The 20,841-nt window shown below is 39.4% G+C and overlaps 1 protein-coding gene across 8 annotated transcripts in view; it reads right to left on the reverse strand.

Annotated features, from left to right (window-relative positions):
- The window catches only part of PATJ (PATJ crumbs cell polarity complex component), a 352,466-nt gene that overhangs the window by 219,743 nt on the left and 111,882 nt on the right, over positions 1-20,841 (reverse strand). For all 8 annotated transcript variants that reach the window (XM_045897546.3, XM_045897547.3, XM_045897545.3 and 5 more), the window contains one exon: positions 15,743-15,911. In XM_045897546.3, the coding sequence (XP_045753502.2) occupies positions 15,743-15,911 (169 nt within the window). The remainder of the gene's footprint in view (positions 1-15,742; positions 15,912-20,841) is intronic.

Genomic DNA, 20,841 nt, shown 5'->3' on the forward strand with positions numbered 1-20,841 from the left:
CTTTCTTGCCTCAGACAGTGTATTTTTTATTATTAAAAGCATCACAATATTCAAGGAAAAAGAACTTGGCAGATACTTCCCAATTACTTATCTAATGTCCTCTCCCTCCTTCCTAACCAACATAACCTCTCGTTTATTCCAGGTGGCACTATGCCCAGCTTTAAAGAAATACATTTTCTGGACTTCCTTTCAGCTAATGGTAACTGGGTGTTGTGTTCTGAAATAAAAGTAAAAGTCCCTAGAGATTTCCAGAAAAACTCATTGAATGGAGAGAGAATCATCTGGCAGGAGGCTTTTTCTAGGACCTTCCCTTTCTTCTTGCCTAGAAGGCAGAGATGACATTGGCGGTGGAGCACCCATTTTAAAATCATGAAGAAACAATGACTAAACCAACACATTAAGAAAACAGCAGAGCAGAAAGAAGGTTTTTAAGACCCTGACAGATCACCTTCTTCAGGGGTTTTTACATAAAAAAGATTAAGGCCCTGTTTGTTTAAGGAACACTAAGTGGGGTGTTTGTTTATAAGCAGCTGAATGCAATCCTTAAATGATACCCATGATTCTACCAACTTAAGTCTTTATTTATCACATTACATTGTTTTTTGCACATGTGCATATATGTTTGTTGGATAGTTGTGATAGCAGAAACTTCCATATTTTGATTACCCTATGTAATAGTAAGGATTAAATGATATATGACTGGCATTTAATTGAGGCTTAACATTCATTCCCTTTACAATTTTTTTCGTTTGAATTTGTATCAAAATTTTCCTTGTGTATTATAATCATCATTTTTTTATTTAATAGCATCTTAATAGCCCATGCTATTGATGTAATTTATTTGCTATCCCAAATATGATACACTGAGATTATATCCTGGAATATGGCTATTACTGCAAGGAATATCTTCATGCTCTGCTGTATTTTATTTTTTTTATTTTTTAGATTTATTTTAGAGAGAGAGCACATGCGAGCTGGCGGAGGGGGAGAGGGGGAGAGGGGGATAGAGAATCCTCAAGTAGACTCCACACTGAGCTTGGAGCCCGATGCAGGGCTCAATCACACGACCCTGAGATCATGATGTGAACCAAAATCAAGAGGCAGCCGCTTAACTGACTGAGCCACCCAGGCACCCCACTCTGTTGTATTTTAGAATTCCCCTTTAAATATACACTGAAGATTACAATTAAAAATCCAAAAAGCAAATCAACACTGAAACCTTCCTCCTCTCCATTTTCTACTTTCCTGTATCCCAAATTGTAATAGGTGTGATAATAAGAAGCACTGAGCTTCTACAACCCTTAAATTTCTCAAGTGACAGAGGTGATAGGATCATCTTTTGTTATTTATAACAAGCCCTTTTCAACCATACCTGAGTTTATTATGCTAGTAAGGGGACTTTTGGTGAGGCCCTAGACAGCTTCAGGACGGGGTCTGGTTGCCACAACAACAACCATATGATTAGTTAGAACTTTCAGTCTCACCCTCCTCTGAGAGGAGGAGAGGGGCTAGAGATGGAGTTCAATCACTGATGGCCAATGATGTAACCAGTCATGCTCACATAATGGAACTTCCAGACTGGCACATACATCAAGGTATTGATGTCCTGGCGGAGGGGAGGGGGGACGCACCCAGGAAATGCATGGAAGCTTTGTGCATCCTCCATACCTTGCCCTATGCATCTCTTCTATTTGGCTATTTCTCAGTTGTATCTTTTATAATAAACCAGTCAGCATAAGTAAAGCACTTTCCTAATTTCTGTGAGCCATCCTAGCAAATCAAAGGTTTTGATCATCAAACCTGAGAAAGGGATCATGGGAACTCCCAATTTGTAGCTGGTTGGTCAGAAGCACAGCTAGCAACACGGAACTTGTGACGGGCATCTGAAGTCAGGGCAGTCTTGTGGGACTAAGTCCTTAGACGTGCAATCAGCACTAACTCTGAGTAGCTAGTGTCAGAAGTGAATTGAATTTTAAGACAGCAGTTAGTGTCCAGAGAATCAGTAGTTGGGCAGAGGGGAAAACTCACATATTTGGTGTCAGAAGTGTTGTGAGCAAAAACAGTTCATAAGAGGCATTAAGAAGAAGAAGAAGAAGAAAATCCCACATAGGTATTTTTACTATGGTATATGTATGCTACTATTATTCAATTTTTAGAAACCTAAAATAGAATGGAAACCAAGTTTTAACATTAGTATGGATGATTAGTTTCCCCACTTAAAAAAATGAAAACCAAAAATTTCCCAAACAGCTGGCTTTCACATACAACTAAGGGGGGAAAGAAAACACTGTCTAGAATATGCAAAATTTTAGTTTTGATAGTGTAACAAAAGGATTATTCTGTTGGAAGAAACTGACTTTTTCAAAGCATATTATATTTCTTTAGGAAGTTTACACATATTTTCTTCAGATTATTTCATACCTAGAGAGAGATTAAACTTGCAAAAGCTTAGGGGTACCTGGCTGGCTCAGTTGGGGGAGCATGTGACTCTTGATCTCAGGATTGTGAGTTCAAGCCCCACGTTGGTTGTGGAGATTACTTAAAAATAAAATCTTTAAAGTACAATAAAACAACCAAAAAAAAAAAAAAACCCATCTTGCAAAAGCTTATCTAGATAGTGTGATTTATTTTGGAAATACTATCACAAGAGATGAGCAACTATACAAACTAATGTGGTCACTTTACACTGATGAATGCATATACCTTTTAACCCAAATTAAAAATTAACTGAGAAAGTAAAATATTTTTACTGCATATATTAAGATCTAAATTTACACAAACATATTTAAAACTTTAACAAGGGTTTTCTGACCTCAAATTTTATAATTTGCACTGATTAAATATGGTCAGTAGCTCAATCAGTTAGAATCTCATGTTAAAATAAATGAAATGTACTCCTTACACTTTGACCCAGAGTTTTATAACCAATTTTCCCCAGAGGAATTAACCATCCAATAGAAACAGTGCTTTTTACTTTTGACCTTTATAACAAATGGACAAAGTTAACACTTTTACAGAACTGGGGGGGAAAGGTGGACCACCCCATTAATGAACAAGTGGATATTAATGTAAGATTTGATGATATACAACCTCTAGGCAAATCAAATTTTCAGCATCATACAAAAATGAGATGAATCAGACCTTTTCTTTCCAACGTACCTTCTTTCATATAAAATTTCTACCTACTAAGTACTAAGCCAAAATGTGTGTCAAGTAAACTCCGCACTCTAAAATGATGCAAGCAGGACGAGTTTTGGTTGTAACTAAACTATCTTGAGATTGTTTTCCTCTTTAAATACAGATTCTATATGGTAATTTTGCATGACACACCACAGGAAACAGGACAATAGGCACTAGTGTTTTTCACACTAGTAGGGCTACTTACACAGACGTTACACTGTGATTTTGAAGTTGCAAAGCAAATTATTATCTGACACAAGTATACATAAAGAATTAGGCATTCCCTTACATTAAAGTTTAGAAGGACACAGACTGCGCTGAGGGAAAGAAGCCAGACACAAAAAAGTACCTACTGTATGACAACATTTACATGAGTTCTAGAATGGGAGAAATAATTTACGGTGTTAGAAGTCATATTAGTAGTTGCCTGGGGCAGGATACTGCCAAGGAGTGATGGATGTAATATCTTGATCAGGCTGTGAATGAATTTATCAAAATTAAACAAACTGTCCCTTAAAATTTGTGCATTTTATATATAAAATATGTAAAACTGTGCTTAAGAGTTTTGTTAAGAAACAAAAACTCAAGCCATAATGGGTAAGTTGCTTTCTTATATCAAATTTACTTCTCATTTGGCCTTCTGTAGAGCCTAAATTAGTAAACAAAGATCTAATTATATTTTCAAACACATTAGTGTAATGCTCTAATGTACCTCTTGTCCTAATTTTTCACATTTGTCTTCGCCTGCAGAGCAGACAACAGCTCCAACAGCATTATACTAGAAATCTCCCGTTTTCCTCCCAACTCAAACACTCCAGAGTAGTCTTTGCTCAAATGTACATATTTATTCTCCCCTAATCCTCAGCCTCTTACCAATGTTCTGAATCTACACAAAATTTATCTTAAAGGTAAATCTATTAGATATCCACCATTGCCTTACAAGGCTTTACATGCCAGGCACTGTACTGGGGCTCAAAATTTAACAATAATTTGGGCGCCTGGGTGGCTCAGTTGGTTAAGCGACTGCCTTCGGCTCAGGTCATGATCCTGGAGTCCCTGGATCGAGTCCCACATCGGGCTCCCTGCTCAGCGAGGAGCCTGCTTCTCCCTCTAACCCTCCCCCCTCTCATGTACTCTCTCTCTCTCTCATTCTCGCTCTCTCAAATAAATAAATCTTTAAAAAAAAAAAATTTAACAATAATTCATTTAATCCTTTCCCCAAATATGACACCCCCCTCCTATTTTACCTGCCATATTCAAAACAAAGGATCTATACCTGAAAGCATTTATTTTCATTTGCATACTAGTATACATATAACATGATTTTTTTTCAATTTTATTTTATTTTATTTTTTTTAAGATTTTATTTATTTATTTGACAGAAACAGACAGTGAGAGCAGGAACACAAGCAGGGGGAGTGGGAGAGGGAGAAGCAGGCTTCCCGCTGAGCAGGGAGCCCGATGCAGGGTTCGATCCCAGGACCCTGGGATCACGACCTGAGCTGAAGGCAGCCGCTTAACGACCGAGCCACCCAGGCACCCTTTTTTTTCAATTTTAAATACAAGTCTTTCATCTCAAGTTCATCTTCCCAGGTTTTAGGCTCTGACACCTTGTTTTCCTTACTATGAGTTGATCCTACTCATTACACACACCCACACAAAAGAACTACAATCTCCTCCAATGTTTTAATAAACTCAGCAACAAAGAACACTGCCCTAGAAACCTCTGAGCCCATGAAGTCTATCCTTGTCATCTAGCATCACTGCCAACCTTTCATTAAGCTCTGTTCAAGGCATTTTATGAAGTCCTTTATATGCACACTTATTTAACTCAAAGAACTACCCACTTTATAAGTGAGGAAATACAGACACGAGGGAAACCTTCTCAGGGTAATGTAGCTACAGATAACAGAGGAAATGTTTGAACAGTACCTATGATGTATCTACATTACAGATCTGCTATCAGTCTGAGAAATGTGCATGCTCCCCATTACAGGCACCCATATGTCTTTAGGCAGTAGGTGATGACATAGATGAGTTAGAAAAAGACTGAAGCCAGGTGGATTCTGAAGACAGGATCTCAAGTGGCCTTATAAGGAAAGAAGGAGAGACACCTGGGTGGCTCAGTTGGTTAAGGGTCTGCCTTCAGCTCAGGTCATGATCCCAGGGTCCTGGGATCAAGTCCCACATTGGGCTCCCTGCTCAGCGGGGAGACTGCTTCTCCCTCTGCCTGCCGGTCCCCCTGCTTGTGCTCTCTTGGAACAAAATCACTTGGACACCCTCCAGAGTTATCACACCCTGCTTGCCCAGAGGCCCGTTCCTAGAGATCTCTACTTTCAAGGAGCATCTGACCTCTTACTACCAGTCCTCTTGATCATCTGATGCTAGAAGCCAGAGGAGCTCATGTTCCTGGTCACATGGGATTGTAATAATCAGTGTCACCCAAAAAGGAGCTCATACTCCTAATCTGGTGCCCCAATATTTGTGACTCCTGTAGAGGGGACACCTCTACATTGCCTGATTCTTGGGTCCTGTTAGGCTTACACTCATGAGTCCCACTAAGTTGTAACCAATGGACAAAAAATTCTTCAATAGCTACCACCCCTAGAGCATAGCAAGAGGCAACAGATCCAGGAGCTTGGTCTTTCCATGCAGGAGCCTATTAATCATTAGGACTATAGCCTGAGAGGTAGGGTTCTAATTAAGCATGCACCTTGAGGCTGACTAATCCTTTCCAGAGACCTCGGAGGGCAAGTGCTCTCATCATGCTCACCCTCTGCCACACTCCAGAGTGACACTGACTCTTGAAGGGGAGCTTTCCATGAGTCTGGTGCCCAGTTTTTGCAGCTGACATCCAGGGGACACCCCTTGATTGCCTGGCTCTGGTGGATGAAGGGTCTTGCATTCCTGGATCCCACAGGACTATGGCAATCAGAAGATGATTCTTGGCAGGCTACTACCATCAGGGCAATTCAAAGACAGCAGACTGAGGCACATGCCCCAGTCTTTCTGTAAAAAAAGTTCACTTTGCTTATTCTGGAGCTTCAGCTGAGGGGCAATATTTAGGTGTGGCACACATTTAGCGACCTACAGTGCTGCTCTAAAGGAACTTGGGCTGTGAACACCATCCCGGCATTCTCCTTCTGCTTTGCTCTAGTTCACCGGTATTTCCCCAAAAGGAGCTTATACACTCTTCTGAAGTCCCAATTTCTGTGACTGCCACCCAAGGCACACCTCTAGATTGCCTGTCTGGTGGCCAGTGGGGCTTACACATGTGGCCCCTCAAGATTATATATATATTTGCATGCTTTTAAAGCTGCTGCCTGAGGGTCTGGCTTTCAGTCAACCTGAATCTCCCCTTTTGGACACTGACAGGTATTGGCACATCCTCAACTATCAGGAGCTATTAAAAATATAATAGGCTGTTTGGACAAGCACAGAGGTTTGGGAATCAACCAAGAGCTGTAGTAAGGCTGAATGAAAAGTTTCATCTCCTACACAGGGCCACTCCTTCGAGACTGGGAGAGGTGGCTGTTTCATCAACCATTTAACAACCAACACAGAAAGTCAAGCAACATGAAGAAATAGAGGAGTGTTCCAAATGAAAGAACAAGAAAAAACCTCAGAAGAATACCTTAATGAAATGGAGATAAGCAATTTACCTGATAGAGAGTCCAAAGTCATGGATATAAAGACGATCACTGAACTTGAAAAAAAGAATGGATGAAAACAGTTAAAACTTCAACAAAAACATGGAAAATATAAGAAAATACCAAAGAGAAGTCACAAAGCTGAAGAATGCAAGAACTGAACTGAAAAATACACTGGAGGGGTTCAATAGATGACTAGATGAAACAGAAGGATCCGGCAACTCAAAGACAAAGATCTCACCCAATCAAAGCAGCAAGAGGAAAAACGAATAAAAAAAGTGAAAATAGCTTAAGGGATTTACAAGCCAACATCAAACAAACTGACATTGACTTTTTATAGGGCTCCCAGAAGAAGAGAGAGAGAGAGAAAGAGGTGGAAATCTTATTAGGAAATAATGGCTAAAACTTCCCTAACTTGGGGAATGAAACAGCCATCCAGCTCCAGTAAACCCAGAGAATTCGAAACAAGATGAAGCCAAAGAGATTCACACCACAACACATCATAATTAAAATGCCAAAAGTTAAAGACAGGAAAGAATATTAAAAGCAGCAAGAGAAAGAAACCTTGTTACATATGAGGACCACCCCCCTCTTAAGACTACTAGCAGATATTTGAGCACAAACATTACAGGTCACAAGGGAATGGAATGATATATTCAAAGTGCTGAAAGAAAAAACTTCAAACCAAAAATATTCTATCTGGCAAAATTATGATTCAGAATTGAAGGATAAAGAATTTTCCAGACAAGCAAAAGCTAAAGGAGTTCATCAGCACTAAAATGGCCTTACAAGAAAGGTTAGAGGGACTTCTTTAAACTGAAAAGAAAGGTGCTAATTAGTAATGAGAACACATGTGAGAGAAGAAATCTCATTGGAAAAGTAAATATATAGTAAAGGTCGTGGATTATTTAAAACACTAGTGTAAGGGTTAAAAGAAAAAAAACCAGTAATAATAACTATGATTACAATAATTAGTTAAGGGATACACAAGATAAAAAGATGTAGTAAATACAATATCAAAACCAAAACATAGTGGGGGAGGGGCAAAAATGCTGAGCTTTAGAATGGGATCAAATGTAAGGTATTATCAACTTAAAGTAGACTATTATAGATATAAGTTGTTATATCTAAGTCTCATGGTAACCACAAATCAAAAACCAATAGTAAATACATAAAAGTAAGAATATAAGCATACCACTGAAGTCATCAAACCAAAAAGAAAGAGAAGAACAGAGAAAAGCTCAACTACAAAAACAGATAGAAAACAATTAGCAAAATGGCAATAAACACATATCTGTCAATAATTACTTTAAATGTAAATGGACTAAAATCTATACTCAAAGAAAAGAGTGGCTGAATGTATTAAAAAACAAGACCCATCTACATGCTGCTCTATAGAGACTCACTTCGGATATAAGGGCACACACAGAGTGAAAGGGAAAGGATGGAAAAAGATATTCCATGCAAATGAGAACTAAAAGGAAGCTGGAATAGCCATACTTATATCAGACAAAATAAACTTTAAAACCAAGAATAATAGACAAAGAAGGGTGTTATACCATGATAAAGGGATCAGTCCAGTAAGAGGATATTTGTAAACATTTATGCCTCAACACAGGAGTACTTAAATATATTAAGCAAATATTAACAGACTTAAAGGGAGAAATATAGAGTGCAATACAATAATAGTAGGGGATTTAATTCCCCACTTACATCAATGGATAGATTATCTAGACAGAAAATCAATAGGGAAACATCAGCCTTAAATGACATGTTAGAACAGATGGATTTAACAGACACATACAGAATATGCCATCCAAAAGCAACAGAATACACATTCTTCAAATGCACATGGAATATTTTCTAAGACAGATCTTATGTTAGGCCACAAAACAAGTCTTAATCAATTTAAGATGACTAAAATTAAACAAAGCATCTTTTCTAACTGCAATGGCATAAAACAAGAAAATAATTACAAGAAAAACACTAGAAAGTTCACAAATACGTGGAGATTAAACAACATGCTACTGAACAACTGATGGGTCAAAGAAGAAATCCAAAGAGAAATAAAAAAAGTATCTTGAGATAAGCAAAAATGTAAATAAAACACGCCAAACTTCATATGATGCAGCAAACGCAGTTTTAAGTGGGAAACTCATGGCAATAAATGCCTACCTCAAGAAACAAGTCTTGAACAACTTAACTTTACATAGCAAGGAACTAGAAAAACAAATGAAGCCCAAAACTTGTAGAAGGAAGGAAATAACAAAGATTAGAGCAGAAATAAATGAAATAGAGACTAAAATGACAGTAGAGGGGCACCTGGGTGACTCAGTCAGTTACACGTCTGCCTTCAGCTCAGGTCATAATCCCAGAGTCCTGGGATCGAGCCCCACGTAGGGCTCTCTGCTCAGCGGGGAGCCTGCTTTTCCCCTCTCCCTCTGCCTGCCACTCCCCCAGCTTGTGCGCTCTCTGTCAAATAAATAAATAAATAAACGAACAAACAAACAGTAGAAAGATCAATGAAACCATAAGCTGGTTCTTTGAAATTGACAAACCTTTAACTAGACTTACCAAGAAAAAGAGAGGACTCAAATAAAATCAGAAATGAAAGAGATGTTACAATTGATGCCACAGAAATACAAAGAATTATGAGACTATGAACAATTATATGCCAATAGATAAATTTCTAGAATCATACAATCTTTCAAGACTGAATCATGTAGAAAAAGAAAATCTGAACAGACCAACTACTAGCAAGGAGATTGAATCAGTAATTGAAAACCTCCCAATAAATAAAAGTCCAAAACCAGATGGCTTCACTGGTGAATTCTACCAAACATTCAAAGACAATTTAATACCAATCCTTCTCAAAATCTTCCAAAAAATAGAAGGGGTGAACTCTTCAAAACACATTTTATAAGACTAGCATTACCTTGATACCAAAACCAGACGAAAACACCACAAAAAAAAAAAAGAAAATTATAGGCTAACAACCCTAATGAACAAAGATGCAAAAATCCTCAACAAAATATTAGCAAACCAAATTCAACAATACACTGAAAGGATCATACACCACAATCCAGTCAGATTGATTCCAGGGATGCAAGTATGGTTCACCATTCACAAATCAATGTGATATACTACATTAACAAAATGAAGGATAAAAATCATATGATCATCTCAATAGATGCAGAAAAAAGCATTTGACAAAATTCAACACCCAGGGGCACGTGGGTGGCTCAGTTGTTAAGTGTCTGCCTTCCACTCAGGTCATGATCCCAGAGTCCTGGGATCAAGCCCCGCATCGGGTTCCCTGCTGAGAGGGAAGCCTGCTTCTCCCTCTCCCATTCCCCCTGCTTGTGTTCCCTCTCTCACTGTGTCTCTCTCTGTCAAATAAATAAATAAAATCTTAAAAAAAAAAAAAAATTCAACATCAACATTCAACATATTTATAATAAAAACCCTAAACAAAGCAGGTATAGAGGAAATGTACTTCCACATAATACAAGCCCATAGCTAAGATCAGACTTAACAGTGAAAAGGTGAAAGCTTTTCCTTTAAGATCAGGAACAAGACAAGGATGTCCACTCTTAACATTTTTCTTCAACATAGTACTGGAAGTCCTAGCCAGAGCAATTCAACCAGAAAAAGAAACTAAAGGCATCCAAACTGGAAAGGAAGAAGTAAAACTCACTATTGGCAGATGACATATTTCTTATATATAGAAAACTCTAAAGACTCCACCCCAAAATTGTTAGAATAAACAAATTCTGCAAAGTTGTAGTACACAAAATCAACATGCAAAAATCTGTTCTGTTTCTTTATACTGATACAAAGTATCAAAAAAGAAATTAAGAAAACAATCCCATTTACAATTCGATCAAAAAGAATACCTAAAAATAACCAAGATGAAAGACCTGCATACTGAAAACTACAAGATACTAATGAAAGAAATTGAAGATGACACAAATAAATGGAAAGATATCCCATGCTCATGGATTAGAAAAAATATTATCATAAATATGTCTGTACTATCCTAAATAATATACGGATTCAATGCAACTACTATCAGAATTCCAATGGTATTTTTCACAGAAACAGAACAAACAGTCCTAAAACTTCTATGAAACTACAAAGACCCAGAAGAACTAAAGCAATCTTGAGAAAGAACAAAGCTGGAAGGCAACATGCTTCCAGATTTCAAACTATATTACAAAGCTATAGTAATTAAAATAGTATGGTATTGGCATAAAAAGAGACCATAGATCAATGGAATAGAGAGCCCAGAAATAAACCAAAACATAGATCATCAATTAATTTACAACAAAGGAGCCAAGAACATACAGTGGTGAAAGGATGATCTCTTTAACAAATGGTGTAAGGAAAATTGGACAGCCACATACAAAAAAAATGAAACTGGACTGCTATCTTACAGCATACACAAAAATTAATTCAAAATGGATTAAAGACTTGAATGTAAGGCCTGAAACCATAAAATTCCTAGAAGAAAACCTAGGTGGTGAACTCCTTGGCATAGGTCTTAGTAATTATTTTTTTTAATCTGACATCAACAATGAAGGCAACAAAAGCAAAAATAAACAAGTGGGACTACAAACTAAAAAGCTTCTTCTGCACAGCAAAGGAAACCATACACAAAATGAAATGGCAACCTACTGAATGGGATAAAATAACTGCAAATCATCTATCTGATAAGGGACTAAAATCCAAAATATATAAAGAATTCATACAACTCAATACCAAAAAACAATCCAATGAAAAAATGGGCAGAAGATCTGAATAGACATTTTTTTCAAAGAAGACATACAGATGACCAACAGGTACATGAAAATACGCTTAACATCATGAATCAGCAGAGAAGTGCAAATCAAAACCATAATGAGGTGGGGCGCTTGGGTGGCTCAGTTGGTAGTGTCTGCCTTTGGCTCAGGTCATGATCCCAAGGTCCTGGGATCAAGCCCTGCATCGGGCTCCTTGCTCCACGGGAAGCCTGCTTCTCCCTCTTCCTCTGCTGCTCCTCCTGCTTGTGCTCTCTCTTTGTCTAATAAATAAATAAAATCTTCAAAAAAAAAAAACAAAACCATAATGAGGTATCACTTCACACTGTTAGAATGGCTATTATCAAAAAAAACAAAACAAAAAACAAGACATAACAAGTGTTGGTTGGCAAAGATATGGAGAAAAGGGAACTCCTGTACACTGTTGTTGGAAAGGTAAATTGGAAAAAGTATGGAGGTTCCTCAAAAATTTTAAAATACAACTACTGTATGATCCAGCAATATCACTTCTGGGTATTTACCTAAAAAAAAATGAAAACACTTATGTGAAAGATATATGCACCCCCATGTTCATTGCAGCATTATTTATGGCAGTCAAGATACAGAAACAATCCATTGATAGATAATCATGATGTATATGTATGTGTACACACACACTAGATTATTATACAGCCATAAAAGAATGAAATCTTGCCTTTGAGACTACATGGATGGAACTTGAGGGTATTATGGTAAGTGAAATAAATCAGACAGAAAGACAAACACCACATGATCTCTCTTATATGTGGAATCTAAAACAAACAAGAACCAAAAAACCAAGCTCATAGATACAGAGAATACATTGGTAGTTTCAAGAGGCAGGGGGTGAAAGGCAGGAGAAATAACTGTTTTTGTTTTGTTTTTAGTTTAAATAAACTGAATAAATATTCTGATCCACAGACACATTATCCATTGCACCACTGGCCCCCTTCAAGTTGAATATTAAAAACAAAACAAAGGGCGCCTGGTGGCTCAGTTGGTTAAGCGACTGCCTTCAGCTCAGGTCATGATCCTGGAGTCCCGGGATCGAGTTCCGCATCGGGCTCCCTGCTCGGCAGGAAGTCTGCTTCTCCCTCTGACCCTCCTCCCTCTCATGCTCTCTGTCTCTCATTCTCTCTGTCTCAAATAAATAAAATCTTTAAAAAAAAAAAACTAATGATGTAATGTATGGTGATTAACATAACAATAAAAAATTTTAAAAATTTTTAATTTTTAAGAAGTCATAAAATTATATTCCTAAGCCTTCCGGTACTTCCACCTCCAGGCATCTCTCCTAAAGAAACAAACCCGCTGCCTGTTTAAGACTATGTGTTTCCCTGGGAGCTGGTTACATCACTCGCACCAGGATGTAGGACCTGTCAGCACCTCCCCTCTGCACACTGGTCCAGTTCTGCTGAATAAAAAGCCACCGAATTCCTTCAAGTAGTTGAGCCGATCTGAGTCTTTCCTTTCCACTCAGAGAGGAGCTATGCTGAAGCCCAGAGACCAACTGTTTGTGATATGAAGTTTCTATCTAAAACTATAGGCAAAGGTCACGAGGTTGCTGAACCGAGAAGTGCTATCATTCTAAGACACTTCATATATCAACATACTTGGACTAAAGTTTTAATAAAAACATGAATGCCAATAAATCCACCCTATCTCTCATCCCTGTTATGCTTGGCCACCAACTCCTTTCTTCCCTGATTCTCTGGTTTCTCCTTGCTTCCATTCCCAGACTCACCCCCAAGACCCTCCAGCCAAACTACCCATCACACTCCATGGAATCTCCTTGAGTTGTCAAGAAACTACTCCACACCCTGACCTCTTCACCGAATGTTCTCTCAACCTCTTCTGTTCTCTCTACAGCTTCTGGTTCTCTGCCACAGATACCATGCTCAAGGGAGTGATGCTCATTCCCTTGCTCTGGGAAGTTGGAAAAGGGCGGGGGGGAGGGGGGCGCCAAGATTTTTCTAAACTCCCTTCCACTAAGCCATTACTCTCCTACCGTTGTTTCAAAAGTGAATCCCTACTCAGACACCTCTCCTTTTAATGCCCACATTACTACCACCTCATCCCTGTTTTAAAATAACCTTTACCTAAATGACAAAAAATATAAAAAATAAAATATCTCTTGGGATTCCTGCCCATAAGAAACAAAATAGCACTTGTATTTGTACTTTCCTTTTCATTCCTGGCACCTGTCTCTGTGGAGGAGGTAAACTTCCTCCCATCAAACCACCAAAGGCTCATCTTCTAGGTGTGCAATGTCCTTCTCTCCCTTCACCCTCGCCAGGGACCGTGTTTAATCACCATCTTTCTAGCATCGACATATTCATTTGCTGGATCTATCCCAGAAAGACAGAGAGACAGACACACACACACAGATATACATGTAGTTATATATGTGTAACTCCTTCTCCTTTACCTCATTTATTTAACAGAGGGAGACACAGCGAGAGAGGGAACACAAGCAGGGGGAGTGGGAGAGGGAGAAGCAGCCTTCCCGAGGAGCAGGGAGCCCAATGCAGGGCTCGATCCCAGGACCCTGGGATCACAACCTTAGCCAAAGGCAGACGCTTAATGACTGAGCCACCCAGGTGCCCCTATGACTTTCTCTGGGCTCATCAATTTCCTCCAACGTTTTGTTCATTCATTCGACTCCACTATTTTCTTCCTCATTCATACCTATAACAATGCTGTTTTGCAGGACTATAATTCTGGCCTTATGCTCTTCCTATTTGAGCTTACCCTGGATGACGACTATTCAAATCCAGCAGTTTCACATACATGTGATCTTGCTCCCAATTATCCACATAAGGATAGACCTCAACATTAAACCCCAGAATCACACACCTAATTGATTCCACTTCACTTTGTGGAACCCTCAACATGTCCCAAACCAAATTCATTTTCCCTTCCAACCTGTTCATGCTCCTATAATTTTTTTTTTAAACTGAAGTATAATATACGATGTTTGATTAGTTTCAGGTGTACAACATAGTGATTTGACAGTTCTATACATAGTGAAAAGCTCACCATGATAAGTCTAGCTACCATCTGTCACCATGAAATTATAATATTATCAACTGTATTCCTTATGCTGCACTTATCCCCATAACTTATTTATAACTTGAAGCATGTGCCTCTTAATCCCCTTCACTTATTCCGCTCATCCCTCTTCCCCCTCCCATCTGGCAACTACCAGTTTGTTCTGTTTATGAGCCAGTTTCTGTTTGTTCATTTGTTCGTGTGGTTTCTTTTTTAGATACCACATATAAGTGAAATCATATGGTATTTGTCTTTCACTATCTGACCTATCTCATTTAGCATAATATCCTCTATGTCTGTCTATGCTGTTGAGAATGGCAATATTTCATTCTTTTTTCTCACTGAATAATATTCCGTTGCATATATACCACGTTTTTTATTTTTTTAAGATTTTATTTATTTATTTGAGAGCGAGCGAGTGAGCACAGGAGGAGAGGGAGAAGCAGACTCCTTGCTGAGCAGAGAGCCTGACATGGGGCTTGATCCCAGAACCCTGAGATCATGACCTGAACCAAAGTCAGATGTTTAACTGACTGAGCCACCCAGTACCCCAATACCACACCTTCTTTATCCATTCATCTACCAATGTACACTTAAGTTGCTTCCTTTGCTCCTACAATCATATATGAAAGAATTAATGGTGCCACAATTCATTTATTGTCCCAGTCCAGAAACATAAGTCATCCTCAACTGTCTTCTCACCCTGACACGTTATCAGTCACCAATTCCAGCAAATTCTCTAACTCTTGAATCCATTCCCTCCTTAATCTGTCTGTATGTCTTGCTTACATTGTTAAACAATTAAACTCTTATTCTCTAAGCAAATATTCTATGTAATCGTTTTCCACACAACTGCAAGAATACAAAATTGTATATATGCTTCTATTTTAAGTATGTGAAATTCTCATAGTAATTGTCTAATATTCAGTTTTATTCATATTTTCTGTATTTTCCAAATGTTCCACCATAATCATGCTTTTTTTTAAATAAGAGCAAAAAGAAAACTACTTTATAATGTGAAAACAAAGATAAATGGTATCATACCAGGCATCAGTGGTATATCTAGATGATGTTCCTATGTATGCCGAGGCCTTGGAAACAACTCGGGTCCTGGGGAGTTGGTATAAGGGCAAATCTTGCTCCATTCTTTGAGCCACAGCAGGGAGTTCAACAAGCAAGCCAGGGCCTTGGATATCATTTGGAATCATCACGCCTAAAGAGCAAACCCAGATAATAGTGAATACAAGATGCTTTTATTCATCCTTCACCTGTTTAATAAATAGTTATGGGCATCTAATAGGGGCAGACCCTTCAAGGTAGAAATCTTACTTATATTAAACTAAATAAGTAAAATGTTTAATATGTCATATGGTGACAAGTAGTATGGTAAAAAAATGAAGCAAGAAAGGGGGATAGGGACTGCTCAGTGGAAGAGTTACAATTTTACATATGGCCTCACGGAAAAGATGACATTTTAGCAATAGAAATATTTTATCAGAAGAACCCCCTTAATGATTTTATTCTCATCTCACTACACATTTTCCCTTATTAACCTAAGCTGTCCCAACTGCAGGCACTCCTACATTTCCCTTATTTAAAAAAAATTCCACAGAATAACAAATAACCAAATAAAAACATTTACATTAAAAAAAAATTTTTTTTTTGAGATTTTATTTATTTATTTGACAGAGAGAGACACAGCGAGAGAGGGAACACAAGCAGGGGGAGTGGGAGAGCGAGAAGCAGGCTTTCCGCGGAGCAGGGAGCCCGATGTGGGACTCGATCCCAGGACCCTGGGATCATGACCCGAGCCGAAGGCAGACGCTTAACCATCTGAGCCACCCAGGCGCCCTGATTTTTTTTTTTTTTAAGATTTTATTTATTTGACAGAGACACAGCGAGAAAGGGAACACAAGCAGGGAGAGTGGGAGAGGGAGAAGCAGGCTTCCTGCGGTGCAGGGAGCCCGATGTGGGGCTTGATCCCAGGACCCTGGGATCATGACCTGAGCCGAAGGCAGATGCTTAACGACTGAGCCACCCAGGCGCCCCTAAATTTTTTTTAATTTTAATTTCAGTATAGTTAACACACAGCGTTACATTAGGTTCTGGTGTACGATATAGTGATTCGACAACTGCATACATCACCCAGTGCTTGTTAAGAAAACACATTTTTAACAGGGCTTTGTTTATGAATTTCAGAATTCATTTACATTTGTTTACCTCATTTGATTTTCATATCAAACTATGAGTTAGAGAGAAAAGATACTAGCAACCATATTTTATAGATGGAGAAACTCAGGTTAAGGCATTTTGCCAACTGGAATGTGCAAATTTACCTGACATGCCATCTGTGACGTTTCCCGATTTACTGAAAAAAAGACTAGGGCAGAGTTGTGCATAGAGTCCTAGGACACATAGTTAGGGACCTGTGTCCATATGGCATAGGCCCATTAATCACCCTTAGGATACACCCCAGTAATCGATTAGAAATTCTCAGCCACTCTTTCTTCAGCGTGTTAGACAAATATTACGAATTGTGATCAAATGCCTCCCTTGACTCCATACATTTATAGTATTTTTTGGAGCTCTGGCTTTTTAGAAAATCAGAAATGATTTTTAAGAGATAAATTATCCTAAAATTTTTCCTATAAACACGACCTGAACTCTTTCCGTTTCTTCCTAACGAACAAATCTTCTGCAAACCCACTACTACTGCTTTTTATCTTGTCTAGAAACTTTGGAATCAGGACCTAATCAGTTGGTACTGCAACAGAACCTGCAGAGGGGGTGAAAGTAACTGTAATGCTCAGGCGGTATTATAGGACGTCTCAGGTGCCTGTCCTCCATCCCCGTGTACCCTTCTACTCCTGTCCACAGGGACCGACATTCCTGCAAAGCACTGTACTCCCTATCACCGCCTCGGAGTTCTAGCTTTGCCTATGGCTTCCTCCTTCCCACTGAGAGACGAGGGGTGGGGCCAAACTCTGGCCAGAAGGGCCAAACACCAGTGTTAGGAAGAGGGAACCGGCTCTATTTGCAGAGCGGTTTCCCACCCACCCATGCTGGTAAGAGTGGCCTGTTAAATTACGGCATTGGGTTTCAGAGGTTGCTGTAGTCCATTTAAAACTTTTCATTACCTGTTCCGCACAAAGGCTGCCCGTGCCCTCTGCCCCACTCCTCCTCCAACGGACCCTTGGTGCGGGGGCTCAGGCACACATTTCTCATCTGTCACGGTGCTTGACACACTCACACTTTACAGAGCTGCTCACCAAGTGCATTGCAGTACCCAGAGCCCATAAAACAAATCGAGTCCTCCAGAGCCTATGCAGGTGTTGGGTAAGGGTCATACAGGCACACAAAGGTTAGAAAAACAAAAAAGTTAAAAAAAAAAAAAGGTTCCTCCTGGACAAATGGAGGTTAATGTTTATAGGAGAGGAATGGGGGAACTTTTCAAAAGGTTTATACTTGGTGAGGTGCAAGAACAAAATGGTCAATAAAATAAAGGCAAGAAGAATCTCAGTAGAGAGGAGGGTGGGTTATTGTATAACCTGGCCACTGCGGGTGGTGTGGGGGCGGGGGAAGGAGGGCTGTTGAATAACCACACATTAAGTAGCATTTCACTTTCTTATTCAACAAATATTTCTTGAGCACCTGCTAAGGTAACACAATCAGATATAAGCCCACTCTTGGGTGCAATGATAGAGACTCATCCAGGGTTCCCTGGAGGTACCATCCAGGCAGGGGCAGTCAAACATCAGGAAACAGAACTACTTTCTATCTGAAACCTTCTGAAAACTTGTAACACTAAATGTATTATTGACTTGGAATTTATCTTGTATGCTTCATCTTATTAATTATGCTAATTTATAGGTTTAGTTTCACAGCCCAAGAAGAGTAGAGGCTCTTAGAGGATACAATTTTTTTTTTTTTTAAAGATTTTGTTTATTTATTTGACAGAGAGAGAGGGAACACAAGCAGGGGGAGTGGGAGAGGGAGAAGCAGGCTTCCTGCTGAGCAGGGAGCCCGATGTGGGGCTCGATCCCAGGACCCTGGGATCATGACCTGAGCCGAAGGCAGACGCTTAACGACTGAGCCACCCAGGCGCCCCGAGGATACAAAATTTTGGATTAACTACAGGGTCAAGAATAGCCCTTTACACATAAGGTTCTCAAAAATAAGTTTTAAATTAACTGTTCAGAAAAAGAAATTTAATTATTCAGAGATAAATCTAAAATTGTCTGTTACTAATAAAGTAGTCAAAGAGTTACAGATTTGAAAGATGGCTTAGAAAACACTTAGCCCAAGTCTTTCATTTTGAAAGATGGCTTAGAAAACACAGCCCAAATCTGTGTCAACTCTGTATTAGTAATTTCTCAGCCTACCCACGGTTAGCATTAATCCAAATAGTCACGCCCGCTGCACAGCATTCTAGAGGCTTTCAAAATTTTTCCTCAAAGCATGTGGTTATGAATGCTTTTCCAGTGAGGACAAATCTAAGATATACAAGTCTAACTTCATTCCCGAAACTATAATCTCTAAAAAATAAAGTCCCAGGGCCTTGCAAAGTATTAGGTTAAGGCAGTGTAGTGAGCAGATTGGGGACCTCTCTAAAAGATATACCCAACCACAGAACCTATGAATGTGACCTTAGTTGGGGGGGGGGGGGGTAGTCTTTGCAGATACAGTTAGTATTGTGAGATGAGACCATCCTGGGTTACCCACGTGGGCCCTAAATCCAGTGACAGATGTCCTCATAAGAGACAAAGAAGAGAAGACACAGGGCAAAGAGAGGACAGCTGTGTGAAGACGGAGGCAGACATCACAGTGATACAACCATGAGCCTTAAAAGGCTAGAGCCACCAGAAGCTGGAAAAGGCAAAAAGCAGGTTTTTCCTTCAGGCCTTTGGAGGGAGCACAGCACCTTGATTTAGGACTTCAGGCCTTGAGCAGAGTGAGAGAATGAATTTCTGTTGTTTTAAGCCACCAAGTTTGTGCCAATCTGGTACAGCGGTCCCAAGAAACTTACATAGGTAGCAGAAGTCAGAGGAGGTAACTTTGAAGTCGCTTAGGTAATACAGAAAGCAGAGCTCAAGAGGGACTATTTTCCCTGTGTTCTTCCCAACTCTGCTGCTCCTCCCCACCAACACCCATCCCATTTAGCCTGTCTATCCTTTCAATCCTGATGGTATAGCGCAGTGAGTGAGTCTCAACCAGGGGCAATTTCCCCCCCCAGGGGACATTTGACAGTGTCTGGGGAAATCTGATTTTGATCATGACTGGGAATTAGAGTACCACTGGCACGAGGGTTAGAAGGCAGGGAAGCTGCTAAACATTCCACCATGCACAGGTCAGCTCTCCACAACAAAGAATTGCCTGGCCCAAAAGAGTAATGACATTGCTATGAAGTATCAATGGCAATCAAACAGACATGACCTATTAATTCAGTTAATTCATTCATTTGTGCCATAAATCTTCTCCAAGTACTTAGTGGGAGGACTATAGAAATGTGGTAAATTTTTTAAAATAGTACCATGGGACAGTTGTGGGGGAAAAAGTCCATTTTCATCCTAGTCACAATTGGTTATCTATGATGAAAAACTGGATAAACTCATCCAATCTTAGATATTCCAAATTAACTATCCATGCTGTGTTTTGACTTACAGGGAATTGACAACTGTAATCATCTCATAGATGACTTCAATCTTTTATGTTTGTTTGGTTTTTTTTGAGAGAGAGTGAGCAAGAAGGGGTGGGGAGGGGCAGAGAGAGAATCTGAAGCAGGCTACACACTCAGAGCAGAGCCCAACGCTGGGCTTGATTTCACAACCCTGAGCCGAAATCAAGAGTTGGACGTTCAACCAACTGAGCCACCCAGGCGCTCCCAGATGACTTCAATCTTTACCACCAAAGATTCCATTCTTTAGATTTTACTCAGCAGAATGCTGAACTCATAGAAACCAATATAAAACCGTCTATAGTGCATTCTGGCCCTACTACGTATTACCATACAACATGAGAACTGCCCAAAGAGAAAGACTTTCCCTTATAAGCAGAGTCGTAACACGTGAAGGACAGCATAAATCTTCAACAATGGCTCTATAAATCCCAGTGCTGTGAAAGAACTTAACTGTCTCACCTAGGGA

This window comes from Mirounga angustirostris, unplaced genomic scaffold (genome assembly GCF_029215605.1).
Source record: "Mirounga angustirostris isolate CCGP_5_RB_7025 unplaced genomic scaffold, mMirAng1.0.hap1 SCAF_4, whole genome shotgun sequence".
Lineage (NCBI taxonomy): Eukaryota > Metazoa > Chordata > Mammalia > Carnivora > Phocidae > Mirounga > Mirounga angustirostris.